Below are 27,308 nucleotides of genomic sequence, written 5' to 3'. Positions count from 1 at the left end.
GCGTCAATGGGCTCCAGCCTTGGGGGCTGGTGGTAGTTCAGAGCTTCTACGTTGATAGATATAGTAGGACTGAGATAAGTTATAAGTCCTGCTGTGAAAAACAGTTCACCATGTGGAAAGTATTTTTAGGTCTTTAGAGTAGAGGGCTTTATCGATACTGTTAGCAGAAATTCACTGAACACAATTCTGAATTTGGAGACAATAAATTCATGGTAACTGACAACATCCCTTAGAACATACAGAATTGGGGCTTTCTCTTGTGGTAGTTTGGGGTCAGTTTCTAGTGGAAACATCCAGCTCCCCCTTCAGGTTGGTATCCAGCAAGGTTCGGTTCACTTCCAAGCTCTTGCTATGGGGACATCAGTTATTAATAAACAAACACTCGCCTGGAATGCTATGGTCATCCTGCCAGGCAGGCTCCCAACTTTCTGGTCCCTGTCAGACACCAGCTAGTGCTTCACAGCGTGACCCGCTGAGAGTGGCACTAAACACTAATTGTGTATTTAAGTCCTCTGTGTGTTTTGCTCCTCTTTATCCAAGAATACTGGTTAAAAAATGTCTGAACAGAGAGCAGCCTGTTCATGTGAGGGAGAAATTATACATGGAAGGCATTGCCAAGCATGTAAAATTTGCCATACTGAGTCATTGAGGGTGACTTAGCTTTCTTCTTTTTTTAAAAAAATTTATTTATTATTTTTGGCTGCGTCCGGTCTTCGTTGCTGCGCACAGGCTTTCTCTAGTTGCGGCGAGTGGGGGCTACTCTTCCTTGCGATGCACGGGCTTCTCATTGCAGTGGCTTCTCTTGCCGCGGAGCACGGGCTCTAGGTGCACAGGCTTCAGTAGTTGCAGCTCGCGGGCTTCAGTAGTTGTGGCTCGCGGGCTCTAGAGCGTAGGCTCAGTTGTTGTGGCGCACGGGCTTAGTTGCTTCGTGGCATGTGAGATCTTCCTGGACCAGGGCTCGAACCCGTGTCCCCTGCATTGACAGGCGGATTCTTAACCACTGCGCCACCAGGGAAGCCCTAGCTTTCTTCTTAAATCTTTGGAAATTTCTTTTCCTCTAGTGAAGACAACCTATGAGGCAGGTGATTATCCTGACAGTTTCTGGCATTGTATTCTGCTTTTTATTTTGGTATATTTTGCCACTGATTTTGAGTATAGAGTTGTAACTATTTTCTATAGTATTATTCATATTTGATCAGCATGCTATAATTTTTTTTTTTTTTTGCGGTACGCGGGCCTCTCACTGTTGTGGCCTCTTCCGTTGCGGAGCACAGGCTCCGAACGCGCAGGCTCAGCGGCCATGGCTCGCGGGCCCAGCCGCTCTGCGGCATGTGGGATCTTCCCGGACCGGGGCACGAACCCGTGTCCCCTGCATCGGCAGGCGGACTCTCAACCACTGCGCCACCAGGGAAGCCCGCTATAATTATTTTTTAAAAATATGACAACTTAAAAGCTCTCTGTTAGGTTTGATTTCATTCAGGACAGATTATTTCTTTTGAACTACATCTCCAATCTTATAATGGTGATAATAGGTTTTGCTAATAGAAATTTGTGTTACGGTAAAAATGTTTTCAGAATGCTAGTTACTAGAATTCGTCAAACCAAAGCAGTCCTACTATGTGGTAGGCCCCAGACTAGGTTCTAGGGAAACATATAAATTTAACACTATTTCTGTTCTCAGGGATCTTGCTGTTCAGATGGCATTTTGCGAAATGTGTTTTGCAGATACTAGTTAAATGAGATTCCTTGGTCAAGTAAATTGGAAAAATATTGCTTGCTTCATCTCCAGTGATCTTAGAGAGTCTCATTGTATACAAGTATATTATTATGGGTAAGAGCAGTCCTACAGTAAAGAAAGCTCTTTACTAAAAGAACCCTTAAAAAAAAGCTCTCTGTGTATGTTTATTTCAGGGTTTCTCAAATTCATGTCACACAGAAGCTCTGCGTATGTGTGTGCATGTGTAAAAGTTTTTAACATCTTGAGGACCCTTTGGAACAGCATCACCCAATAGAACTTTCTACAGTGATAAAAATGTTCTGTATCTGCGCTGTCCAGTACAGCAGCCACTAGCCCCATGAGCCTGTTGAGCACCTGAAATGTGGTTACTATGAGTAAGGAACTGAATTTTTAATGTTATTTAATTTAAACTTAAACAGCCATATGTGGCTAATGGCTTCCCTATTGGACAGTGCAGCTTTGGAAGCTACTTTGAGAAATATTGATCTAAAGTTGTGTTTTACTTATTCATTCTACAAACATTAACAAGTTGATGGTGGTCACTGAGTAAAATCACCCTTGTCTTTTTTTTTTTAACATCTTTATTGGAGTATAATTGCTTTGCAACGTTGTGTTAGTTTCTGCTGTATAACAAAGTGAATCAGCTATATGTACACACATATCCCCGTATCTCCTCCCTCTTGCGTCTCCCTCCCACCCTCCCTAAGCACCCTTGTCTTCAAGGAGCTCCTAGTTTGGTGGGGGCAGCAGGTACCCACTGTGTAATGATGGGTCTAAGGGGATTACTTGGAGCACCGAGAAAGGATTTCAGCTTTGGGTGGTGTCCTGGAGGTATCCTAGAGAATGAATATGTGTATTGAAATTCACTTCCTATTTCAAAGTGGAGTTACTACCTGTTCATTGCAAGAGCAGTTCGTATGTCTCCAGTTCTTGTCCAGATAAAATCACCCTTGGTAGGAGTTGCAGGAGTAGAGTAACTGACCTCACTTGTGTCCATTCTTCTGCCCACCAGCAGTCAAACCTTGTACTATACGGTGGACAGTGTGTGGCAGGTGAACATGAAACATGGCCCCTTTGAATACTCCCAAATCATCTTCTTAGTGGGTTTATGCTGGTGCTGTCAATCATAGTGAGTTTGATGGAAGCAGGGATGGGCACAGTGCCTGGTGTTACTGCCTCGGGGCTTGTGGAAGGCCTCTTGAAGGGGTTGAGATTTTAGGAGCGACTTTAAGTGTCTGTGTTTTGTTCCTCTCAACTGTGTTGTTCCTCTCAGACACCAGTTTTCTGAACTTTATCTTTCTTCTTTCCCTCCAGATGGTGTCCTACTCCTCCGTCCTCACAGCTATCAGTAAGGTATGACCATAGATACTTACAAGCTAGATGGGGGATGGGGGGACAGAGATATGGTAGTGACAGATGGGGCCCCACCTCCTTGGCTGCTCTGATAGAGTGACCTCTGTGGCTGGGCAGGCAGCACAGCATGCCTCTGGCTGGCATGGCTGCCTCCCATTAGAGGGAGGGGGATCCTAGGAAGTGGGCACTGGCAATTAGGAGCCAATTTCCAGTGTTGAAAGGCTGCCGAGTCTGAAACCTGGGGTTGGAGGAAAGATGAGCAGGACTCGTGAATGCGCCAACTGCCTCATGTTTGAGACTGGGGGGTGACTGGGACACCCCGTCGCATCGCCACTGTTCTCTCCACAGTTTGATGACTTTTCCCGGGACCTGTGTGTCCAGGCTTTGCTGGATATCATGGACATGTTTTGTGACCGACTGAGGTAATGGCAGGGATGAGGAGCTCACCACCTTCCAGCATTACCTTAGTGTAAAGGAGAAGCTCCCGGCATATAGGCTCAGACCACCTCTGTGGGTTCCCACACTTCTTCCCACCTGCTCGTCTGCACCCACCCATCCACGTCTTTTTCTACTTACTCCCTTAGGACTAAAGTGCCTCTTCTCTATTTGGAGTAACTCATTTGAAATCTTATCCAGTGAAAGCCAACAGGGCAGTCTTCCCCAGGACTTTGCAAGCTTCCCAACTTTCTTCCCTAGTAAGGGAGTGCCAGGCACTCTGGGGAACATGGGTGTGGGTCGGATTTCAGCCTTTGGATCAAAGACAGATTTTGCATCCTTTCCCGGTAGCTGTCACGGCAAAGCAGAGGAGTGCATCGGGCTGTGCCGGGCCCTTCTCAGCGCCCTCCACTGGCTGCTGCGCTGCACCGCAGCCTCTGCAGAGCGGCTCCGGGAGGGGCTGGAGGCCGGCTCCCCAGCGGCTGGTGAGAAGCAGCTTGCCATGTGCCTGCAGCGCCTGGAGAAGACCCTCAGCAGCACCAAGAACCGGGCCCTGCTCCACATCGCCAAACTAGAGGAGGCCTGTATGTCCCCTGGTTCCCTGAGCCCCACCCGTCACTGCTCCCATAGCTGGTTCTTTAATTGAGAGGGGAGAGGCAGGATGCCATCCCACTTTTTTCCAGGAGGATCTGAAATCATCCCACTTCCTTTTTTTTCTCCCCATAAGCATTGCATACATCCCAGGGACTTGGGCAGGGTGGCACCCGAGCCAATCAACCAACAGGTATTTACTGAGCATTATTGTACGCCCAGCACTGTGCCAGGTGCTGGGGGTGGGGGCGGGGGGCTACCGAAGGGGCATGTGGCAGGGTCCCTGCCCTCAACAAGTGTACGTGCTAGTGGGGAGCAAGGCTAGTACATAATATACATGGAAAAAACGAGAGGTCAAGACAAGCACGCCATCCATCGCTGTGTTTGTCTCCATGTTACTCATCTGAAAGCAGATAACTTTTGTGTTTGAGTGCTGCCTAAAACATCCCTTTAAATGCAGTGCCTGCCTGCTGCCAGGCCTGCTGAGCCACACGCCTCTCTACTCAAGTGCAGATGTGAAACGTTGGAACCCTCCAGAGCCCGGGATCAGACAGATCACCTGGTGGGAGGGAAGACGGGTATTTCTGGACATGGGGCCTGAAGGCCACGGTCTTGCTGCTGAGGCTCGGGGCCACCTAAGGATCGCTTGTTCTCCAGTAACGAGAATGCTGGGGTGGGTTACACCCAGGTCTCTAGGACCTGGTTGAAGAACTTGTTACAGGATTAGTATATTTATTACTTCTCAAAATATGGCTATGGGCTATGAAAAGTCCAGAAAGATGATCACTACGTAAAAGTGGGCTATGTTGACAGTTTGTCTATTTTGAGCGCTTGACAAATGTTTATTGGCTGAAAAATGAATGAACTTTTAACTTAATTTTATTGGATCTCAGGTCTTATCTTTTTGTTTTTTTCCCCTATGCTACATGGAGGTTAATGGGCTAGTTGGCGCCATTATTCATCATTTGACCCTCTGGAAGTGTAACTAGGATAAGTGACTTATAAGTGCCAAACTGTGTGGTATAGACCATGAGTTCAGGCATTTAGGAGTAAGAGGTCAGTGGGTTGGACCAGTTGGGTAAGTTGTTAAAGGAGCTGGGGCTTGAACATAGACTCGCAGGGTAGTGAGAGTGTGAGGGGAGAAGGTGAGTAGGAGGGGCTTTTCAGAGGGGAGAACAGCGAGAGCAAAGGCCCAGACAGGGAGCAGGTGAACACAGAAGGCTGTTTAGGAATCCAGCTTGACTGCGGTGGAGAGCGGTGGCCACTTGCAAAGCTGGCCCACTCTCGGAATGATTTGTGGTCACCTCCCTGTTCTGGCCACTGGACTGCAAGCCCCCTGGGCCTCTCTCTGTCACTGCCTGTCTTCTGCCGTACCTAGTTTCTGAAGTCAGCTGTGGGCGACCCCTAAGGAATCGGGCTTCTGGGGATCGTTTCTAGTGGCTTCATCATTGGTGCTCACCCCCCTTCTGGAAACAGTGCATGCTGCCCTCAGGCCCCTAGCTTCCACGCCATCCTCGGGGGAAGCCTCCCTGCGTGGTTTTTGTGGGCCCAGGGGGTGCCAAGTCAAGGAGTTTGGGGCCAGTCTCTCTCTCTCCTCTGCTCCCCATGATTCTCTGCATTTTCTTTTCTCTGCCAGCCTCCTGGACTGCCATCGAGCATTGTCTCTTGAAGCTTGGGGAGATCCTGGCCAATCTCAGCAGCCCCCAGCTCCGGAGCCAGGCTGAGCAGTGTGGCACGCTCATTAGGAGGTACCTGCTCCCAGGGTGATCTGGTGAAGGGAGAGAGGAAAGGCCCGGGTATGGGGGGGAAGATGTGGCCTCTGGCCCTGACCCCTCTGCTCTCCCCTCCTCTCTGACTCTCCCTTACCGCCCGCACACTGTCCCCTCTGTGTCCCCTCAGCATCCCCACCATGCTGTCCGTGCACTCTGAGCAGCTGCACAAGACTGGCTTCCCCACGGTCCACGCGGTGGTCCTGCTTGAGGGCACCATGAACCTGACCGGCGAGACACAGCCCCTGGTGGAGCAGCTGATGATGGTGAAACGCATGCAGGTGGGAGGCCAGCGCTGCTTCTCTGTCCCCGGGGCGGGCCGGCTGTGTGGGGGCGGGAGGGAGGATTCTTCTGGTCTTTCAGGGGAGAAATAGGGTTTCTCCTAATTCGTGGTGGAACGTGCATGGTTCTGTCAGGTGGAATGGTTCTGCCATGTCGCCTGCTCTCCCTGGTTCTTGCACACGAGTCGGGGAGGTGCCTGTGCTGCCCTCCTGTGACCCACTGACCCCCGGGGTCAGGAGACGGGACGGGGGTGGGCGCCCTCTTACGCTCTCCCTTGGGTCTTCCCACAGCATATCCCCACCCCGCTCTTTGTCCTGGAGATCTGGAAAGCCTGCTTCGTGGGCCTCATCGAGTCTCCTGAGGGCACGGGGGAGCTCAAGTGGACAGCTTTCACCTTCCTCAAGGTACCTGGGACGTGGGAGCCACAGAGGGCCAGTCTCAGGATGGTTCCCAGGAAGAGCGGAGACACCCTGGGCCTTTGCCCCACATTTCTCCCCGCTGACTTCATGCCCAGCTTGCCAGGTCCCCCAGCACAAGTTGCCCTGATTTTCCCTGAAGGTCCCAGGGCTGTTCAGCCTGCTTGGCAGGCTCTGCCATGTCTTGGCCCACAGGTGCTGGGAGCTTGGTCGTCAGCCATGTTGGCGCGGGGCAGCTCCGGGAGCCCACTTTCACTTAGAGCGTTTCCTTGTTGAGCCATGGCAGTGCGGGGTTCCTGGGCCCCGCGGGCTGAGGGCAGCGGGCGCGTGGCTAGACGTCAGCTTTCGCATTTGGCTCTTGGAGCACCTTCACTTCCAGGGCAGGAGTGTTCCTGTCTCAACCCAGAGCAGGGGGACGGAAGGGATGCCTTTCGTTCTGGGTGAAAGAGAGAAGAAATTGAGCTGCCTGTTTTTCCCCCTGCCTCACCCTGTAGATTCCACAGGTTTTGGTGAAGTTGAAGAAATACTCCCATGGGGACAAGGTAAGTTAAAGAAATGAGATGGGGAGTTGGCATGGGAACAGGTGAATCCTTGTTACAGCTCTGGAGAAACAAGGGCAAGGGAAGGGTCACTTGGCCCTACCTGGGCGGTAGTGCGTTCTTGTGCTGGGGAGGGCTGGAAGCGGGGGTATCCCCCGAGCATCCGCGGGCACCCACGCACAGAAGGCAGCCAGGCTGCTCCAGAGGCGAGGGTGCCCGGGATGACCAGGGCCGAGATGGCAGGGAGCAGTGATGCCCCATCCTGTCCCCGTCCAGTCGCTGGAAGCCAGCAGTGGGCACGGCCGACCTGTAGGCGGCTGTGCCCAGCGGGGTGTCATTGTGAGCCTGCCTCACGGGCCGTGGGTGGGCGGAGGACCTGGAAGCCAGAAGGCAGTTTCTGTCTCTTTGCAGGACTTCACCGAGGATGTCAATTCTGCTTTTGAGTTCCTGCTGAAGCTCACGCCCTTGCTGGACAAAGCCGACCAGCGCTGCAAGTATGAGGTCCCCTGCTCACCTCACTGTGCTGGAGGAGTCCTGGCTCTTCCCCTGCTCTTTGTGCCAGATCAGCACCGGGGACCGGCTCCTCGTTCCTCCTCTCGGCAGGGGCAGGAGGCAGCAGCCCCGTGGCTGCCGAGTGCCCAAGCCCCTCTGCCTCCCCTCAGGCACTCAAAATGTTCTTCACCCTAAAGGAGGGAGGATGTTGGGCAGGGCCTCACGGCTCGCCCTCCATAATCCCTGCAGTATGCCTAGGCCCCCCATCATCTTTTTCCCTCACAGCTGTGACTGTACAAATTTCCTACTCCAAGAATGTAGCAAGCAGGGGCTTCTGTCTGAAGCCAGTACGAACAACCTCATGGCCAAGCGGTAAGTATGAACTCCTGGGCTGGCCCATGGGCCCCTTGACCACCCGCCTCATGTCCAGACTGGGCTGCTGGGTGCCTTTTCCCTCCTGTCGAGGGTTTGAGTGTGGGTGATGGGAACCACACCTAGGGTTACCAGGGACAGGAGACACTGATTTCTGCAGACCAGGGTTTTGCACTGTTAGGGCTTTAACTCTCGCCCTCCTTTGTGATCGAAGTAGAAATTGTAAGACTTCCTTCAGTCTTAAATGAACTTTCAAAACAGATGTGATGACTAGAGACGATTTGAAGCAGTTGCGATACTGGACGCACTTTCATAGGCATCACCCGAGCCCGTGGTGCTTATGTGCTTCGCGCCTTCTCTGTGCCTCTGCTCCTGGGCCTGGACTAAGGAGCGTGTCAGGAATTCATCTCTGTTCCCTTACCTTCTCTTGTGGCCACAGCAAAGCAGACCGGGAGCACGCACCCCAGCTGAAATCAGATGAAAATGCCAACATCCAGCCCAACCCCGGGCTGATCCTCCGCGCAGAGCCCACCGTCACCAACATCCTCAAAGTGAGTGCGCTGTTCCCTTGCCACCAGGGGCATACCTTCCCTCTTTCCAGTTTCCCTCTTCTTCCAGATAAGTAAATAGGCCACGGACCTCTCTCTCTTCTGGTTACTTTGGAAGTAGAGAAAGGGGGAAGGTGAGGGAAGCGCCCCTGGAAACAAGTGTTTGTTGAGCTTCACTGGTCAGCCAGGCGCTGTGGTGGGTGTGGAAACAGCGCTGAATCGCACAGCAGAGACCTCGCCCATCCTGACTCCAGCGCCATCGTCCATCCCAGTTTAGTCGAGAGGAATGGATCGGAGAGCAAAGAACTTAAGGAACGGCTTTCCAGATTGGAGTCAGATGTCGATTAAATGGCAGGTCCTGGTATCCCGTTTAATGGAGACATGCAGAGAGAGAAACTGTGGCTAGGCTGTACCTGGGGGGGTCTTCAGTGTTCTTCAGGACTTGGTTTCCTGTCTTGTCCCCAGACGATGGATGCAGACCACTCCAAGTCCCCGGAGGGGCTGCTGGGGGTCCTGGGCCACATGCTGTCTGGGAAGAGCCTGGACTTGCTGCTGGCTGCTGCTGCGGCCACTGGGAAGCTTAAGTCCTTTGCCCGGAAATTCATCAAGTAAGGAAGCCTGAGCCCCTGACCAGGGTCTGGGAGGCACGTGTGAAGGAGGAGGTGGGAACTTCCCTGGTGGCCCAGTGGCTAAGACTCTGTGCTCCCAATGCAGGCGGCCCGGGTTCGATCCCTTGTCAGGGAACTAGATCCCACATGCCGCAACTAAGAGTTCACATGCCGCAACTGAAAGATCCCACGTGCTGCAGTGAAGATCCCGTGTGCCGCGACTAAGACCCGGCACAGCCAAATATAAATAAATAAATATTAAAAAGAAAGAAAGCAAAAAACAAAGGAGGAGGTGGCAGAATAAGGGCAAGGCACTGGGGTCTGAGTCTCCCCAGAGATGCCAAGGCAGAGCATGCCAGCTGGAGACCTGGGGGAAGGGCCCGTTCTCTGGACATGAAGTGCTGTTTTCTCTTCAGCTGAGGATGGAGTGCAGGTGTTTGGCAAGGTGACGAGGTGTTGGATAGCAGGTGTGGAGGGATGGTGTTCATACCCACTTATTAATAAGGGACTCTCAAATTCTGCTGACTTTTTGGATTGACCTGGAATTTGATGTGTAGAATGTTGTTCCATTCAGCGAGCCATTCTCTAGGCCTTGGAAATCTTTTGAAAATAGAAAGAGTTCTTGTTTCTGTAGCAATGGTGTTCCTTTTAAGTTGAACCCATAATTCAGACTCTAGTGACCGCCTCTCTGAGTGGGCAGAGCCCCTGACCCCAGCCGCTGCCCAGCCCTTGCCCTGGTTGATGCAACCTGTCTCCATTCCTTCTGCAGTTTGAATGAATTCACGACACACCGCAGCGAAGAAAGCAGTAAGTCAGCTCCACACACCCCCAGGCCCAGTGGTGCTGAAGGAGGGGTGTGGAGGGAGAGAACAGGGGAGGGAAGAGGACACTTTTGCTCATCCTGGGGAGGCTGTGTTCTCCCCTAGGAATGACTGACTGAAGCTTTTGGGGAGCCGTGAAAGAGGGTCATGCTGGGAAAAGCATTCTTCCCAAACCACCCTTTGCCTCTCTCCATCCCCCCTTGCGATTTGGTCAGGTGTTGGGGGAAAGGAGGGTTCAGGAGTCTTTGGTTCCAAGGAAGGGATGATGTTCCAACTGAGACTCAAGAAAAGGATTCTGAGCCTCAGAGCTTTGAAGGAGCCACTCGGTCCCTGACCTTCCTTGAGGCAGATCTTGAGCCCCTCCCGACCCAGACAAGGCCTTTGGGCCCCTGCCCTAGGCTGGGGGTCAGCCTTTTCATCCTCCACAGCCAAGGCGGCCTCAGTTCGAGCCTTGCTCTTTGACATCTCCTTTCTCATGCTGTGCCACGTGGCCCAGACCTATGGCTCAGAGGTGAGTGACGGGGAGCAGTCAGGCTTGGGGCACTTGGGACAAAGGGGAAGGTAACAACCAATAAGTCTCCCCACCTCACACCCCTACCCCACCCCCGTCAATGTCCCAAGCCAGTTAGTTCTCCTGGCTGCAGAAATCAGATGCCCCTGCCCCAAGTCAATAGATGCCCCCTTGTCATGTCCTGAATCCTTCAGTTCCACACCCACCACTAGGTGGCAGCATAGCCCCTGTCTTTCCCCCTCAGACCAATTTGTCCCCAGTTCTTCAGGCTGGGAGCGGGGAAGCCACTGGGCAGGAAGAGAGGTGCGGGGTGCTGCACCTCCCCACCCCCTCCTTTCTCAGGTGATCCTGTCCGAGTCAAACACGGGAGGAGAGGTGTTCTTCTTTGAGACCTGGATGCAGACCTGCATGCCCGAGGAGGGAAAAATCCTGAACCCTGACCACCCCTGCTTCCGGCCCGACTCCACCAAAGTGGAGTCCCTGGTGGCTCTGCTCAACAATTCCTCGGAGATAAAGCTGGTGTCAGTGGCCTGGGCGCCCACTCCAAGGGTGGTAGTGCGGGTAGGGCCCAGACCCTCTCCCTCAGCCCATCCCACGCCCCCCAGTGGTGATTTTTCTCCCATTCCCACCCTCTCGTAGGCAGATGAAGTGGCATGAAGCCTGTCTCAACATTTCGGCGGCCATCTTGGAAATCCTCAATGCCTGGGAGAATGGGGTGCTGGCCTTTGAGTCCATCCAGGTAGCCCCACCTTTCCAGCGGCCTTCTCTCTTCCCTGAGACACAGAGGCAGTCTTCGATAGCTTGTCAGATTTCGTAAGAACGAAAAGGCCCTTAATCCAGGAGCCTGTGTGTGGCTCTTGATCTTTCTTGTGGTCATAGTGTTAGCTGCTCCGTCCCCCGCAGGGAACTTGGGGAAAATCAGGCCTGTGGTGAAAAGAGGCATGGAACACGGCCCTGGATCCCACTGACGCGCTGAGCTGCCCACGGAGGCCGGGGCAGGTGGTGGCCAGGGAAGGGGAGAGGGTGGCCCCATCACCCTTCCCCCCTCCCCCCCCAGAAAATCACCGATAACATCAAGGGGAAGGTGTGCAGCCTGGCAGTGTGTGCTGTGGCCTGGCTTGTGGCCCACGTGCGGATGCTGGGGCTGGACGAGCGTGAGAAGTCGCTGCAGATGATCCGCCAGCTGGCAGGGCCGCTGTACAGCGAGAACACCCTGCAGTTCTACAACGAGAGGTCAGCGGCCCATCCCCTCCCTTCTGGAACTCTGCAGGTCTGTCCTGAGAAGCCAGCGCCTCTGGAAACCACTCTCTTCCTCTTCTCTTACCTTCCCAAACATGCAGCTCACCTGCTCAGTCTCTTCCTCACTCACTCACGTTCTCAATCACGTCTTCACTCACTGACTCAGCAACACTTAGTGTGTGTCTCTGTGCCGGGAGTGTTATTACCCAGCACCCGCTGTGTGTGCCGGAACTACAGACCCCACGTGGCTATGATTCCTGCCCTTGAAGGGCTCGAGTCCTGGGGAGCTGGCTTGCCAGAACGGAATGGTTATCTTAGCTCTGTCACTCTTAAGGAACTGTGAGCCCATCTGTAGATCTTATAGGCCTTGGGCCTGTCCACCCCCTCCCTACCCTGCCCCTCCAGGCCCAGCTATCTTCTGTACCGTTTTCCTGCCTGGGCTTTTCAGGGACTTGGAGGACCTCCCTAGCGACTTCAGCTGTGTTGAGTTCAGTGGTGTTTGTTCATTTGCCCATCCAATAAGCTTTTTAAAAAAAATACGGTAAAAAATACCTAACATAAAGTTTACCACCTTAACCATTTTTAAGGGCACAGTTCAGTAGTGTGTTAAGTATATTCACACTGTTGTGAAACAGATATCCAGAACTTTTTCATCTTGTAAATCTGAACCTGGACCCGTTAAACAACACCCCTTCCCCCAGCCCCTGGCAACCACCGTCCTACTTTCTGTTTCTCTGAATTTGATTTCTTTCGGTACCCCATGTAAGTGGAGTCATGTAGTGTTTGTCTTTTTGTGGCGGGCATATCTCATTTTGTGTAATGTCCCCAAGGTTCAACCATGTCATTGCATGTGTCAGAATTTCCTTCCTTTTTAAGGCTGGATCGTATGTATATACCACATTTTGCTTATCCATCCCTTGGTTGATGGACACGTGGGTTTCTTTCACTTCTCGGCTTTTGTGAATAGTGCTGCTGTGAACGTGGGCATGCGCCAAGCAATGAGTTACGAGCGATGACCCACAAGGTAGCCATCAGGATGTCTTTTAAGAGAAGTGGAAACACTGAGCTGAAATGAGGTTGGGAGGATCTGTAAAATCCCGTCTCCTCTTTATTCCTCCCCTCCCTCAGCGTCCTCCCCGCAAAAGTCATGGACTGTTTTCTGTGACGTAATCCATTCTAAGCACCCTGACTCCTGTCTGGGAAATCTGTGGCTCGATCATGCAGGTGGAAATAGTGGCCGTGAAAGTCATGGTGACTTTCCCAGAGCCACCCAGTGTTCCCCGAACGGTTAGCGCTCAGGCCCAGGCCTGCATTCCTTGTCGAAGACTCTTCATGAGAAAATTCCTGGATATACATTTATACTTGCCCAGCTACCAACGGCCGGGAAAAGTCTTGTGGGGCAGTCCTTGGGCCCTTGTCCTGGAAGTAACAGCTACTTTGGGAGGAGGCCAAGGCTGGGTGGGGAACCCCCGCAAGCACTCAGCCTAGAGGGAAGTGATTGTATTTATTTATGCCAGAGGATTGTCAGGGCCCAGGCCTGGGGGATGGAGGAAGTTGGAGAGAGAGAGTGAGAGAAAGTATGAATGAATATATTGCTAGAATGACCTGGGGGAGGCAAGTGCCCCGGCCCCCCATAGGCTGGTGCCGGAGCAGGACTCGTGGGGTCAGGTCTCCTAGGGGTTTGCAACTTCCCCTTGTCTCCTCCCTCAGCATAGAGTGGGATTAATTCCGTAACCCGAGTCCTGGGAAGGGTCGGGCCTGCCTGTTCCTGCCCCCACCCCAGCTATTGAACCTGCTGCTGCCTGAACCATAGGCCCTCCCGCCTCCCTCCCCCCATCAGGGTGGTGATCATGAGCTCCATCCTGGAGCATATGTGTGCGGACGTGCTGCAGCAGACGGCCACACAGATCAAGTTCCCATCCACGGGCATGGACACCATGCCCTACTGGAACCTGCTGCCCCCCAAGCGACCCATCAAGGAGGTGCTGACGGACATATTTGCTAAGGTGCTGGAGAAGGGATGGGTGGACAGTCGCTCCATCCACATCTTTGACACCCTGCTGCACATGGGAGGCGTCTACTGGTTCTGCAACAACCTGATTAAGGTACTGGGGTTGGGGGTGGGGGTGGGCTGGGGGGAACAGGCGTCCTCAGACCGCCGGAGACAGCTGGGAAAACGCCTGACGGGACCAAGTGTGGTCTGGTCCTCTGGCTTCTCAACCCCCAGCCCAGTCGGCCGGGCTTCTCTGCGAGGCCCACTGAATGCAGAGAAGATTCCTTGGACTCCAGAGGCCGGTCCTCGCCTCGGGAGCTCCTGGGGTCTGAAGGGAGTTGCAGGACGTCACTGCCCACGTTGAGGGCCCTCAGCTCCTCGGTCCTCCTCTGCCCCGTCCTTCCAGGAGCTGTTGAAGGAGACGCGGAAGGAGCACACGCTGCGGGCGGTGGAGCTGCTCTACTCCATCTTCTGTCTGGACATGCAGCAAGTGACCCTGGTCCTGCTGGGCCACATCCTGCCTGGTCTGCTCACCGACTCCTCCAAGTGGCACAGCCTCATGGACCCCCCTGGCACCGCTCTCGCCAAGTAGGATTTTGTGGAGAGCCTTAAGTCCCCCCAGCCTGGAGTGGGGCACCCTGCCTGGGCCACCCAGGAAGCTGGGCTGTGGGGAAGCCCTGTCGGGTGGGGCCTGATCAGCATGGGCACAGAAACCGCGTCGGGGCCTCTTTGATTTTACCCCCTTTTCCTGGACCCCTTTGCCAGGCTGGCCGTCTGGTGTGCCCTGAGTTCCTACTCTTCCCACAAGGGGCAGGCGTCCTCCCGCCAAAAGAAGAGACAGCGCGAAGACATCGAGGTAGGGTAGGGGCCCCTTCCCCCGTTCATTGCCCTTGTGCTTGTTCAGCAGATGCTCACTGAGCCTCTTCTGGTAAGAGGCGCCTTCCCGGGCACAGGCAGCCAGGCATGGTCCCTGCCTCTGGGCCACTGTGTCAGGGGTGACTGTGTGGGAGGGTCTCTCCCTAGGGTAGTGGGAGAGGCGAGGAGAGGGAAGCTGACCCCCTGGAGATGCTGCCTGTGGCCTGTGGGGGCTTGACTCCAAACTGAGCTCCAGTCCTGGAAGATCTGGGGATGCAGCTGTGGGTAACAGTGGCTCTCCTGCCCCCCAGGATTACATCAGCCTCTTCCCCTTGGATGACATGCAGCCCTCGAAGCTGATGCGACTGCTGAGCTCCAATGAGGAAGATGCAAATATCCTTTCGAGTCCCAGTGAGTGTGTGGACGGGCCGGGCGGGCTGTTTCCTTTCCCGGGAACTCACTCCTCCTGAGAGCTGCTCTGCAGCTCGCTGGCTGGTCGGAGAGGCTGTGGTAGGAGTCTGCCCCGTTCTGTCCCCTACGGATGCTCTGCTTCCTCTCCTCGAGCCACCAAAGCTTGCTGTGGATCACTCCCTAAGGGCTGAAGCTCTTCTGCCCAGATCCCATCCCAGCCCGGGGTGCATAGTTGACCCTTCCCCACGCCTCACGGCAGTGAGTTCACTGCCTTGGGCACAGTCTGTGCCACTGACTCACAGCTCTGACCTTCCTTCCCCTGAAGCAGGCCCTGAGACCTGGAGCAGGCCTGGGCTGGTACTTGGGACTGCTCCCCACTCTTCCTGCCTGGAGAGCACCCCAACTCCACCTGCTTCCCTAGATGTCATCGCCTCTCCTTGCTAAGGGCTCTTCCGTGGCGTTTAATTTTTCCTGTTTCCAGAGATTTCTCCTGAGCCTAGAAGTTTCTCTGAGGTCTTTTAGGGACTAGGGGACCAATTGTGCACTTGAACAGAGGAAAGCTGCCATGGCCTTTGGCTAGTCACTTAGCAAATCTCAGCCTCAGCTTCCTCGTCTGTAAAACGGAGACGTGAGGATTAGCGGTTTCAGCCGTACGCAGCCCACAGATTGGCACCTGGCGGTGACCAGATGGTAGTTCTCTCTCACCTGCTTGTGGGGAAGCCTGTATTTGGGGACCGTGTGACTGGACCCAATCATCTTCTCCGGCCGGGCCCTCCACCCCCGACAGGCGAGGGCTCCCGTGGGCGGCGGTTCGGAACTCAGGAGGCCATTGGCTCAGTGCCCCTCGCTTGCCCCACAGCGGACCGGTCCATGAGCAGCAACCTGTCAGCCTCCCAGCTTCACACGGTTAACATGAGAGACCCGCTGAACCGAGTCCTGGGTGAGGCCTCCCAGCCCCGCTCCCCACCCTCCTCCCCTTTGCCCTCCGTCCCCCCTGATTGCCAGCTCTCCTGTCTCCCCCAGGCCCCCGTCGCGTCCCTCTCTGGCTCGCCCCCAGCTTTCCTTTGTACTTTCTCTTTTTGACGTCCCCATTTGGGGGGACACCCTTAGCACTTCTTTCTTCTCCCAGAATCTGACCTCTTCCCAAACCCTTCTCATGGAGTTCTCCTTCCCCCCCGCCACCCTTTCCTCACAGCCAACCTGTTCCTGCTCATCTCCTCCATCCTGGGCTCTCGGACCGCCGGCCCCCACACGCAGTTTGCGCAGTGGTTCATGGAGGGCTGCGTGGACTGCCTGGAACAGGGCGGCCGAGGCAGCATCCTGCAGTTCATGCCCTTTACCACCGTGAGTGCCGCGCCCCCGGGCCACTGGCCCACCCTCCAGCTCAGAGCGGGTCAGCACGTCGCAGGAGAGCTTGGGGTCCAGCGGCCAGGAGGGAGGGCTTCTTCCTCCTGGACGTCACACCCACCATCACCTTGCTGAGCAGCTGTCTGTCTGTCTGACAGGTATCGGAACTGGTGAAGGTGTCAGCCATGTCCAGCCCCAAGGTGGTTCTGGCCATCACGGACCTCAGCCTGCCCCTGGGCCGCCAGGTGGCCGCCAAAGCCATTGCCGCCCTCTGAGGGGCTTGGAGTGACCACAGGGGCTGGCAGGCAGGGTCCCAGCCCCGGGCGCCTCAGAAAAGGACGTGTGGAAAGATGAGACATCATTGCTCATATCCACATGATGTAACTACCCTCCGTCGGTCTCCAGATCTTTCCCCTGCTCCTGACTTCTGACCTCTAAGACGGCTCCCAGTTTCTTTCATAATTTCCTTTCCCACTGCCAGCACCTGATGCGTGTGAGCAGCCTGGTTCCTTGACTCCGGGCGGTCTGACTGCAGCCCTCCCGCCCGACCCCTGTGCGTGCCTCCCGCTTCCAAGAGTGGATTTAGCTCCGGGGAACTTTACAGGTGCAGGGTATGTGTGTATATATGTGTGTGTGTATATATATATATATATATTATCTCTTTTTACATGGGTGTGTTCACCTCGGCTGGCTTGTAAGTAAAGACCTCGTGGATCCCTCTGTGCCTGTTGGTACTGTTGGTGCCTGTGTCCGATGGGGGTGGGGAACGGCTGGCTCCGCCTTGGACCCGTGCAGGCCCAGCTGGAGGAAGCAGGAGGGCGCAGAGGAGGGCTGGGCACAGGGTCCCTGTTTGTGTGCTCAGTAGGGGTGGGGCAGGGCAGCGGGAGCAGCTTGCCTTCCTCATTCCCGCCTGCCACTTCCCCCCACCTCGCAAAGTCAGACTTACTCCGAAAAGGGAGAGGTTTTGGCTAAAGGCCCCGCTGGTGCTGGGGTAGGGTGTCCTGTTCTGATGTTCCCCAGCCCGGCCAAGCCCCACCCAGAGTCTGACTGGCCTGGAGTTGGATCTTTCCTCTCCAGTAAGGACTTGGGGGGTATGAGGGGTGAGGGGCTGAGGCATGAGGGGGGATGGAGGCAGGAACTCTGTTTAACCCTTCTTTGCCTGGTCGTCTCCAAGCCCCGGTTCTTCAGGACCAACTAGAGAGGGGGGACCCTGAGCCGTGCAGCTGGGGGTTCTAGCCCCACTCAGCCCGACCCTGCTTCTAAGGAACCAGATGGGGAAGGGAAGTGGGAAGTGACTCAGGAGCTGAGGATGGGGAAGTCTTGGGAGGGGACCTGGGGACTGGTTGGCCGTCTGGACGTCCTTGGTCTGGTGGTGGCAGCCTGGAAGCATACGTGCGTCTTCAGCTGAGAGCACAGAGAGCTTTGTCTTGAATCTGAGCTGTGAAGCGGCGCCTCCGGTCTCCCCAGGTGTGAGCTCAGGCCTCTTCAGCCCATTAGCCCCGAGACAGGTAGGAAGGCTGCGGGCTCCCCGCCAGATCAGAGGCAGTGCTTGACGAGGGACAGAAGTGCAGAGCCTGGAATGTGGGGTCCAACCCAAGCTGTCACCTTGACCTCAGCTTCCTAATCTGTAAAAGGCCCTTCATAATTCTGTGTTTGTGGGTGGCTGTGAGCATGGATGGGTGAAGGTTTATGGAAGGTGGTAAACTGAAGCCCTGTGCACATGTTAAATCCTCCCTCGCTTCGGGCCCGTGTCCATCTGTGTCTGGACTGTTGAGCCCCCCAGTCCCCCTCTCCCAACCCTACTCTCTCCTCCCCCGGTACGGGTGACCCATCTACCTTCTGTCCTCCCTGCTAGGCGGTGGCTCCACGGGGCCAGGGACCACGCCTGCCTCATTCACTGCCGTGTCCTAGCACCCGGCCCAGTGTCTGCACCCAGTGGGTGCACCTCCTCTTCCCCTCCTTTGGGCCTCGCCCTCCATTCAACTCCCTGCCCGCGACCCCTGGCCAGGCACCAGCTGGACTCAAGAAGGAGGAAGGACATTTACTGGAGACAAACACTTTATTATCGTGAAGTTTGGCTACAATGAGAAAGTGGGCGCCGAGGGGGAAGGTGAACGGTCGAGCGTCCCTCTCACACCCCGTCACACGAGCCCCCTCATCTTTTCCCTCCCACATTCCCAGCCCCACCCAGCAAGGCAGAGACACGACTGCCCAGCCTGAAAAGGAGTCAGAATCCCGACCCTGACCCCGGCGGGGTGGGGCAGGCGCCACTAGACTGATGGTGTCTATAGCGCATCCAGAAAAACGAGGCGTCGCTGATGGTTGCCTGGGCTCCCCACACAAGGAGTCAAAACGTGCCCGAAAAAAATCTTAAAACGATTCCCCAGCAAATTCGCGGGACCCCAGGGTCAAGCGTCCCGGCTTCGGCTGCCTCTGATGGGCTCCGTGCCCGAGGCAAAGGGGACTCGAGGGAAGCAGCCAAGTCAGGCAGAGCCAGGGGTGCAAGGACCCAGTTGGGGAACACTGCTGTTTAAATATTAAACAGGGCTGTCTCATCTCCCACGTGGGAGACTTCCCGATGATTCCAAGGGTCCCGAGGTAGGCACCCTCAGGGTAGGGGTTCGCTGTGGCTCTCCCCAGAGCCCACCACGGAGCCAGGCAGGGAGGAGTCACGGGAAGTAATACTTGGTATTTACCAACTCCCTCCCAGTCCAGGGGACGGGAAGACGGGAGTTTTTCTCCCTGCTACAGGCGGGAGAATGAAACTTGGAGGTGGAGGGAAGGATCCAGGAGTCCGGGGCTCCTTTCTGTCTTCCCCGTCTTTAAATATTAGGTTTAAATAAGCATAAATATTAAATAGAGATAAATACACTGGATGGGGAGGGCTTTGCTCAGGGCTCGGCCAGGTAGCGCAGGACACGGTACGCGAGCTCCAGGAAGCTCTGCAGCTTGGAAGCAACCAGGACCCCTCCTGCCCGGCGCTGGAAAGCCGAGGTGAAGGTCGGCATGGGGCCCTGGGTGGGCTGCACAGCAGGGGCCACCCCCAGGTCTTCCATCTGTGGGGGAAGGTGAGGTCAGCAATCAGGCCGTGCTGAGTGGGTAGTTAGCACGGGGAGGAAAGGCGAAGGGCTGATGGGCTGTAGACGATCCAGGGTTCATGGTGGAGCCAGGACCGAACCCAGGTCTCTTTAAGGTCCAGTGACCCCGCCTCATGCCCTCAACTAGGGGGGATGGGGTAGGGTCCTGGGATGAGGTGGTAGCTCCCTACATCCAGCCCACCGAGAATGTTTCTGCCCCAGCCCTAGAGAACTCCGGGGTCCCCAGGCTGGCAGCACCACCTTTGAGGACCAGCTCGGTCCGGGGCCCTAACGCTTGCTGCTCCGGAAGAGACTCACCTGCAGCCAGATGTTGGTGGCAAAGTCGGTGACGTCCAGCTGCAGTATGTCCAAGGTGGGGGCCAACTCTGGGGAGATCCCCGCCAGGGCCTGCAGGAGGCCCTGGTAGAGGAAGAGGCCGCCGTGCAGTTGGCTCAGGCAGGCTGTCTGGGAGATGGGATAGGAAAGTCAGGGGACGCTGCCTGGGCTGCTCCCCTCAGGGGCCCAGCATGGAGCCTGGAGGACTGGGGAGCCTTCCAGGTCATCCTTTCCCGCCTGTCCCCTCATCTCCCTTCTCCCCTCCGGACACTCACCAGCTGCAGGGTCTGGCTGGAGCAGCTACTCAGGGAAGCCTGGGGGATGCCCAGAGAGTGCCCAAGCAGCACCAGCTCCTCAGGGTGGCACAGCTTGTGGGTGGTGCACTGGGGATGGGAAGGATGCTGAGTGAGGGGGACTGGCAGAGCCGGGCGGCTCTTCCTTCCCGAGTGCCCCCATCTCTCCACATCCACATCTTCCCTCCCTCCACGTCCCGCCAGGCTTCTCAGCCCTGTTCCTCCGTCCAAGCCCCCAGCCAGCCCCTCCCAGCACTGTCCCCAAGAGGTTCTTCCCCCAGTTCCCCACCAGCCGCTGGGGCTCTGCCTCTCCTAATTTCCTCCCATTTCCCCTGAGTCTCTCCTCTCCCATCCCATGTCCCTTCCCCATGGTTCCCTTTGCTTCCCTCCGCTTCTCTGTCTCCCCTCAGCTCTGCCTTGCACACCTTCTTTCCTCCCTGCCCGCTGCTGCAGTATCTCTGTCCCCTCCCTGTCCCTCCGCAGGCTGCCCTCACTCACCAGCCTCTCCTGCAGCTCAGCGCCATCAGCCTGGATTTTCCTCACTTGCTCTAAGCACTTAAGCAGGAAGCTCTGGGGCAGGGAGCTGGCAGGGCCGAGGGGTGTGGCTTCTTGCACCGTCAAGAGTGCGCTGTGCCAGAGCAGCAGCTGCAGGGCTGGGAGCAGACGGGGGCTCAGGAGACGTGCATACCTCTCTCGGAGCCCAGGGACCCTGCCCTCTGCCACTCCGGGCCCCGCAGCTCTCCCCTCCTGGGGCCCGGACACTCACCCATCAGCTTCATGGGGCTCTGGGCAGCAGGTTCAGCCGGGGGTCTGGATGGGTCTGTAGGTTCTGGGTTCTGTCAGGGACCAGGTCCAGGGGCCTTTATACACAAGCCCATGGAGGCCTGGGAGGAAATTACCTGGTGCTGCGACTAAGGCTTAGTAATAACTTCCCAAGATTTATGCAAATTTGGTGTCCAGGACAATGCAGGGGGGTTGGGACAAAAAAAAGTGTTTGCGAAAGTTTTGTGAAATTGTGGAATCTCTGATTCTTCTTTGACGTCTTGCCCCCCTCAAACTCCCTTCCTCCCCTCAGCCCCACCCAGGTCTGAATTGCCCCAGAGTGTTTGAACTGAACCGCTGAACCAAAGCTGAGCCAATGATAAAAGCCGGGGAGGCTGGAGTCAGGTCGACCCCGGGGAAGAGGCAGGCCTAGGCCTTGGGGCCCTCCCTCCCACCCTCCCCTGGCACATCTCCTGGGTCAGCCCCATTTGCCACTCTCCCTTGGGATTCTCAAGCCACCTGCTCCCTAGGCCCCCAATTCTGAGAAGGAAGAAACCAGTTGCCCTATTTCTATCCCCCCCAATTCCCAGAGGCTGCCTTTCTGAGTGCCCTCTTGAGGGGCCAGGGGCCTGAGATAGGAACACTGGGGTCTTGCCTCCTGTCCCCACCGCACATGTTGAGAGGCATCACCCTGGTTCCTGTCCCGAACTGATTAGCTGGGAACTCCCCAATCCCCCCCATGACTCATTCCTTTAAAGCCCCCGGAATCCTGGCAGAGACCAGAGGAAACCGGATGTCTGTCCCGAATGAAGCAAGACCCATTGAGGCTCTCGGTTCAGGTTCACCTGACCTTGCCCTTCCTCCTCCCCGCACCCCCCCCCCAACCCGCCCGCACTACCCCTCCCCCCTAGTGTCGCAGTGCTTTGGAGTTGAGGGTCTGGGACAGGTGGCTTCCCTGGCCAGGTTCACTGCCAGCGGGCATGTGTGTGCTGCCCTGAGTGGAGAAGCGCTAGGGTGAGCAAAAAGAAACCACCCGGCTTCAAACCCGAGAACCACGTACTCTTAGCGCTGGAAGGGACTTTGGAGTCTGTTCCAACCCTGTGAACTGGGCCAGTGAGGGAAGAGGCTTGCCCAAGGTCATGGGTAGCAGAGTCAGAGTTATAATCCAGACCTCTGCCTTGGGCCTGAGAGTTTTCCACAGGCCATGGGGCCTGCCTGGGGAAGTCTGACCAACTGCACGCAAGACTGTCATGTTCTGTCCCAACAGAACGTTGTTCTACCCCAGGACGGGCCAGAACAGAGTCTCTTCGGATGAGGAGTGGGTGTGTCTGACTGGGCCAGGCCATCTCTGGGGCGGGGGTGCCCCCTGGTGGCCACAGCTGGCAGGGCCTTCACCTGCTAATCAATTCACGTCCTGCCTCTGGTCCCTGGTCCTGCCGGGCAGCCCTGGCCCCCAGCTCCACCTTAGGCCAGGCAACTGGCCACCATGCCCCTATTAAGCCCAGTTCTGCGCCCACCTCCATGGGAGGAGAGGGGTGGGTTTAACAGAACTGTGGCGGGATGGCAGAGGTTCTCACAAACATGCCTCCTCTCCTTCCCACTAAGAACCTCCGGAGGACCCAGCCCGCCCCAGATGTTGTGCAGAGCATGCCCTGTACATTGGCAAATGCATTGCTTTCAATAAGCCTATGAGGAATGTATCAGAACCATTTCCCCTTTTACAGAAGATGAATCTGACCTTGGAGAGGTTGACTTGCCCAAAACTAGCAGAGCCAAGGTCTGCACTGTGCCAGAGTCTTAAACTCTTACCCATTGAATCTCTTTCATTCATTCATTATTTATATAAAATTTATTTATTTATTTGGCTGCGTCGGGTCTTAGTTGTGGCACGCGAGATCTTCCTTGTGGCATGCAGGGTATTTCGGTGCGGTGTGCAGGCTCTAGAGGGACAGGGCTGAGTTGCCCCACAGCATGTAGGATCTTAGTTCCCTGACCAGGGATCAAACCCCCGTCCCCTGCATTGGAAGGCGGATTCTTAACCACTGGACCACCAGGGAAGTGCCCACCATTGAATCTCTTGACCAATGTTTGGCCTTCCTCAACCATAACCAGGCCAGCTCTAGACCCAAACTTTAATTTTCACTTACAGTCCAAGTGTGTCAGAGGTTTGGCTCAGAAAATGCTACTTCTAACGAGGGTGGCCAGAATGGTGAAAGGACTTGCGATGATGATTTGAAGAAAACACACCATTTTGTCTGGTCAAGAGGAGAGGTTGTTGTGTGGTCTCAAGGGCTAGAAGCGGGCAGGGAGTGGAAGCCCAGCTAGCCAGCTTTCAGCTCAAGGAAAGAGCTTTCTAACTGCCAGAGGTGCTGGAGGATGGAGTGGGCTACTTCCAGAGGAAGTGAACTGCCTGACCAGGGAGGTGTTCTGGCCTCCATTCCATAGAGGGAAAATCCGAATGTTGGCTGGCAGTTACCGGACACCTCTTATATGCCAGGCACCTTCCATTACACTTTTGTCTTTCATCCTATCAACCAAGTGTGGACTATTCCCATTAGAGACAAGGGACAGCCTCAGAGAACCGAAAGGCCCAAGATCACAGAACAAGTCGGGGGCAGAGCGAGGCAGGATCTGTGATCAGCCTTCCCAAGCCCCCGTCATTCCTATTACACTATCTTCCTGTTCAGAGAGCTGTATGTACTTCTTGGATGATGGCTCAATCCAGATCTCAGCCCCACCCATGAGAGAATAAAGACCAGGCAGAGAGAAAGCCCGGTTACCAGTCCTGACACATGCGGGCTGAGCCAGACTGAAATGATCTGGCAAAGGTCCTGGCTCCAGAGACCCCCCACTAGCTGTTATTCATCCTTCCAGCTTCCTAAAGGCTTTCCCAGTTATTTCTCAATGGCCAGAGTGGGTGAGTGGCTTCCACTCACACTTCCTGTTTTCATCTGGAACTGGGCTTGGAGTGTCCTTATGAAGGCTCCGGCGTAATGCCTTTGTTGCAGACTTGGCCTCTGGGCCAAGATACGTACACCCTGAGTTAAGAATCGGTTTTACATGTTTTAAGTGGTTGGAAAAAAATCAAAAGATTTTTTTTTCTTTGGCTGCATTGCGCAGCATGCGAGATCTTAGTTCCCTGACCAGGGACCTCGCCCCCTGCAGTGGAAGCACAGTCTTAACCACTAGATTGCCAGGGAAGTCCCAAAAGAATATTTTAGCACAGGTAAAAATCATGAAAAGCCAGTGTTCATAAATAATTTGTTTACATATTGTTTATGTAAGGCCCCTTTCAAGAAGGGCAGAAGTGAGTAGGTGTGAAAGAGCACATGGCTCACAAGCCTAAAAAACGTACCATCTGGCCCTTTAAGAAAAGTTCGCAAACTAGCACACAGGACATATGTACAAGGGGACATACAGAAATGTCCTCTGCAGTGTTGTTTGTAACAGTAAACCAGTGGCCACCAATAAATTAATGAACAAATAAATTGTGGCACATTCATACCACATGTGCCTCTCCATCCTTCCACAATAGAAAACCCACGACGAAAGCAGTTTGTTTCATTCAGTTCTTTTCTTAGTCCCTAGAACAGTGCTGGGCACGGGTTTAAACATGATTAGATCTCAAAACCCATACTGAGTAAAAGGAACTTACTTTCATGTGATACATCATTAACAAAGATTTAAAAACTCAAGACAATACTATATTTTGTAGTAAAACTATAAAAACATAAACTGGAAGGATACCCACTGAATTCATCAGAGAGGCTGCCTTTAGGGAAGGAGGGAGGAGGCCTGGGGAAGGAAGATGGGCTTTTAACTTATCTGTCATGTTTTATCTTGCATGAAAAAACTTGACATGATAACAAAAGGTTGACATTTATTAAAATTGGGTGGAAAGTACATGGGTATTTCTTATGTTATTCTTTGTACTTCTCTGTAGTTTTCTAATTAAAAAACAAAACTGGAAGGTAGAGAACACAGTGAACTCTCCAAGCATAAAAATAACACTGAACTTCTCCAGGAAAAGAAAGCTAAGCCAGTGACGATGAATTATAAGAAACTTCCAGACTGTGAGCAGACAGAAGAATGGTCTATAGACTCAAGGTGGTTGAGAACCAGGAAATCATGACAAATGACCCCAACTCTGTGTAACAGGATGATAGACTCTCCAATCCATTACCAACCAGGAAAGGGTATGGGGCACTTTGGGCTGGGTGCTGACTTTAAGATTTGTCATTGGGAATAACAGTAATTACAACTAATTATCACACACTCAAAAAGAAAGTCATTTTAGAGGTCAGGTAAAGTGGTCATGGGCCAGAAGGACAGCCATGTGGGGACAAAAACCAACCAACCAACCAGATAACAGAGCCACAGACTGAGGCTGGGAGAAGGCTGCACAGCCTACAGAACGTGACCTGAACTTGGTATCACGTAGGCCAGTGTTCAAGTCCCACCTAAGCCTGTCCTCACGAGCCTGGAAGGGGCACAGAGGGGTGCTCACTGTTAGTCCCCATCCTTCCTGGAAGGGAATTAAAGATCTCCTATTAGGGGCTTCCCTGGTGGTGCACTGGTTGAGAATCTGCCTGCCAACGGAGGGGACACGGGTTCGAGTCCTGGTCTGGGAAGATCCCACATGCCGCGGAGCAACTAGGCCCGTGAGCCACAACTACTGAGCCTGCGCGTCTGGAGCCTGTGCTCCGCAACAAGAGAGGCCGCGATAGTGAGAGGCCCGCGCACCGCGATGAAGAGTGGCCCCCGCTTGCCACAACTAGAGAAAGCCCTCGCACAGAAACGAAGACCCAACACAGTCAAAAATAAATAAATTAATTAAAAAAAAGATCTCCTATCAGATTTTCGAATTGGCCTGTAAAATGGGGAAAAGATTGAATCCTTTAAAAAAAAATAATGGAAAGTTTGGATGCTGGAATAATAACATCTTCCACAAAGATCAAGGGGGGAGCTTGGGGAAAAAAAGTGCTGTTTCACAAAGCAAACTTTAAAAAGTTTCACTAGGTACTTCCCTGGTGGTGCAGTGGTTTAGAATCCGCCTGCCAATGCAGAGGACACGGGTTCGAGCCCTGGTCCAGGAAGGTCCCACATGCCGCAGAGCAACTAAGCCCGTGCGCCGCAACTACTGAGCCTGCGCTGTAGAGCCCGCGAGCCACAACTATTGAGCCCGTGTGCCACAGCTACTGAAGCCCGCGCACCTAGAACCCGTGCTCTGCAACGAGAAGCCCGCGCACCACAACGAAAAGTAACCCCTGCTCGCCACAACTAGAGAAAGCTCGTGCCGCAATGAAGACCCAATGCAGCCAAAAAAAAAAAAAAAGTGTCACTACCTGGGTTTCACAAAAGCTTAAAGGAAGTGGGCAATACCAAATCACACCGAGGCTGCGGTGGGATCAGAAACCAAAGCAAGGCCAGTCTAAAACATGCCTTTGATGGAAGTTAGGGCTATCGGGGTATGAAAATCAGCAGCTGGTGATGAACACATGGCGTACCTTTCCTAACAAACAAGACGTTAACCAGCTCGTGTGCCAGGTACTGGGCAAGGCCCCGGGGGGACAGAAGTGCCTCATGCTCTTTAAGAAGTTACAATCTAGTTGGGAGGATAAGGCTTTCACAGCGACAACCTCCTAAGAGAATCTGATTATCCAGTGAGTGGTTCAGACGCCAGGGAGTTGAATCACTGTGAGGCAGGATGCCTGGAAGATGTGTAGCAATCAGCAAGGTGCAGAGCGAGAGCTCGACAGGAGAGGGAACGCAGCTAGGAGAGGCAGAAACCCACGAGGCATCGTTCTGATAGCAGAGCTCGCGCAGCAGGAACGAAGGGTACGTGTACGGCAACGCCCCAGGTGCCAACCAGAGAACATCAATGATGCGAAGAACCCAATGTGGGGAGCACTGCTGACAGCGACTGGGAGACTTACAGAGACCCTGGCAGGTGCATTTTCCCACCACATGCAGCTGAAGGTGGGCTGGGCATCCACAGGGAGCCCCCTCTCGCCTGACCCCCGCTCTGCTCTCAGGGAGGAGCCTATCCCCCACTCCATAAGGACCACTGGGCAGAACCCTGCTCTCAACCCGCTGGAGCCTTGCAGGAGACCCTTCTCTCCTCTGTGAACCTCACCTGAGGGTCAGACTCGCACCTTGTGTTTGATCCACTGGAAGCCCAGATTCCCAGTTTTAGAGCCAGGAGGTCACTGAGTCTAATCATTTATCTGGCAGATATGGGAAAGGAGCCTGAGAAGTTTGGAGGTGCCAGTTATCTGAGAGCCAGTTAGATATGAAAGAGTAAACCCAGGCCCTCTGATCCCAGATCAGAGTCTCTCCACCCAGCCCTCGGCCTCCTCTTCATCTACAGCTGCTTCGGGTCCTCGGGTCATGCTCCCCACACTGGGTCCTCTGCATCATTGATGTTCTCTGGTTGGCACCTGGGGCGTTGCCGTACACGTACCCTTCGTTCCTGCTGAGCGAGCTCTGCTATCAGAACGATGCCTCGTGGGTTTCTGCC

General features: G+C 54.5%; 2 protein-coding genes across 9 annotated transcripts in view; one reads left to right on the top strand and one right to left on the bottom strand.

Annotated features, from left to right (window-relative positions):
* Window positions 1-17,034, top strand: part of MED24 (mediator complex subunit 24) — a gene marked incomplete at its 3' end in the record, with an annotated part of 33,092 nt that extends 16,058 nt beyond the window's left edge. For 5 of the 8 annotated variants that reach the window (XM_079904840.1, XM_079904839.1, XM_079904838.1 and 2 more), the window contains 23 exons: window positions 3,053-3,091; window positions 3,440-3,513; window positions 3,878-4,110; window positions 4,254-4,310; window positions 5,754-5,865; window positions 6,017-6,167; window positions 6,459-6,572; window positions 7,079-7,126; window positions 7,535-7,617; window positions 7,901-7,987; window positions 8,427-8,538; window positions 9,001-9,143; window positions 9,913-9,950; window positions 10,393-10,475; window positions 10,818-10,996; window positions 11,115-11,214; window positions 11,533-11,708; window positions 13,555-13,819; window positions 14,114-14,295; window positions 14,473-14,563; window positions 14,874-14,973; window positions 15,833-15,913; window positions 16,169-16,455. In XM_079904840.1, coding sequence (XP_079760966.1) covers window positions 3,053-3,091; window positions 3,440-3,513; window positions 3,878-4,110; window positions 4,254-4,310; window positions 5,754-5,865; window positions 6,017-6,167; window positions 6,459-6,572; window positions 7,079-7,126; window positions 7,535-7,617; window positions 7,901-7,987; window positions 8,427-8,538; window positions 9,001-9,143; window positions 9,913-9,950; window positions 10,393-10,475; window positions 10,818-10,996; window positions 11,115-11,214; window positions 11,533-11,708; window positions 13,555-13,819; window positions 14,114-14,295; window positions 14,473-14,563; window positions 14,874-14,973; window positions 15,833-15,913; window positions 16,169-16,455 — 2,835 coding nt within the window. Of the gene's footprint in view, window positions 1-3,052; window positions 3,092-3,439; window positions 3,514-3,877; window positions 4,111-4,253; window positions 4,311-5,753; window positions 5,866-6,016; window positions 6,168-6,458; window positions 6,573-7,078; window positions 7,127-7,534; window positions 7,618-7,900; window positions 7,988-8,426; window positions 8,539-9,000; window positions 9,144-9,912; window positions 9,951-10,392; window positions 10,476-10,817; window positions 10,997-11,114; window positions 11,215-11,532; window positions 11,709-13,554; window positions 13,820-14,113; window positions 14,296-14,472; window positions 14,564-14,873; window positions 14,974-15,832; window positions 15,914-16,168; window positions 16,456-16,478 lie in introns of those variants that run through there. The other 3 variants (XM_079904841.1, XM_079904843.1, XM_079904842.1) reach the window with 3 other exon arrangements.
* Window positions 17,035-18,917: 1,883 nt separating this feature from the next.
* CSF3 (colony stimulating factor 3) lies at window positions 18,918-27,180 on the bottom strand (the record flags this gene model as incomplete). Its single annotated transcript, XM_079905221.1, has 6 exons — window positions 18,918-19,376; window positions 19,716-19,862; window positions 20,009-20,116; window positions 20,525-20,679; window positions 20,793-20,862; window positions 27,130-27,180. 6 exons carry the CDS (start codon window positions 27,178-27,180, stop codon window positions 19,212-19,214), a joined length of 696 nt encoding a protein of 231 aa, XP_079761347.1. The 3' UTR covers window positions 18,918-19,211.
* Between the last annotated feature and the right edge of the window lie 128 nt (window positions 27,181-27,308).

The sequence above is a fragment of the Stenella coeruleoalba genome (assembly GCF_951394435.1).
Source record: "Stenella coeruleoalba genome assembly, chromosome: 19".
NCBI lineage: Eukaryota > Metazoa > Chordata > Mammalia > Artiodactyla > Delphinidae > Stenella > Stenella coeruleoalba.
This window is presented reverse-complemented; position numbering and strand designations above follow the sequence as displayed.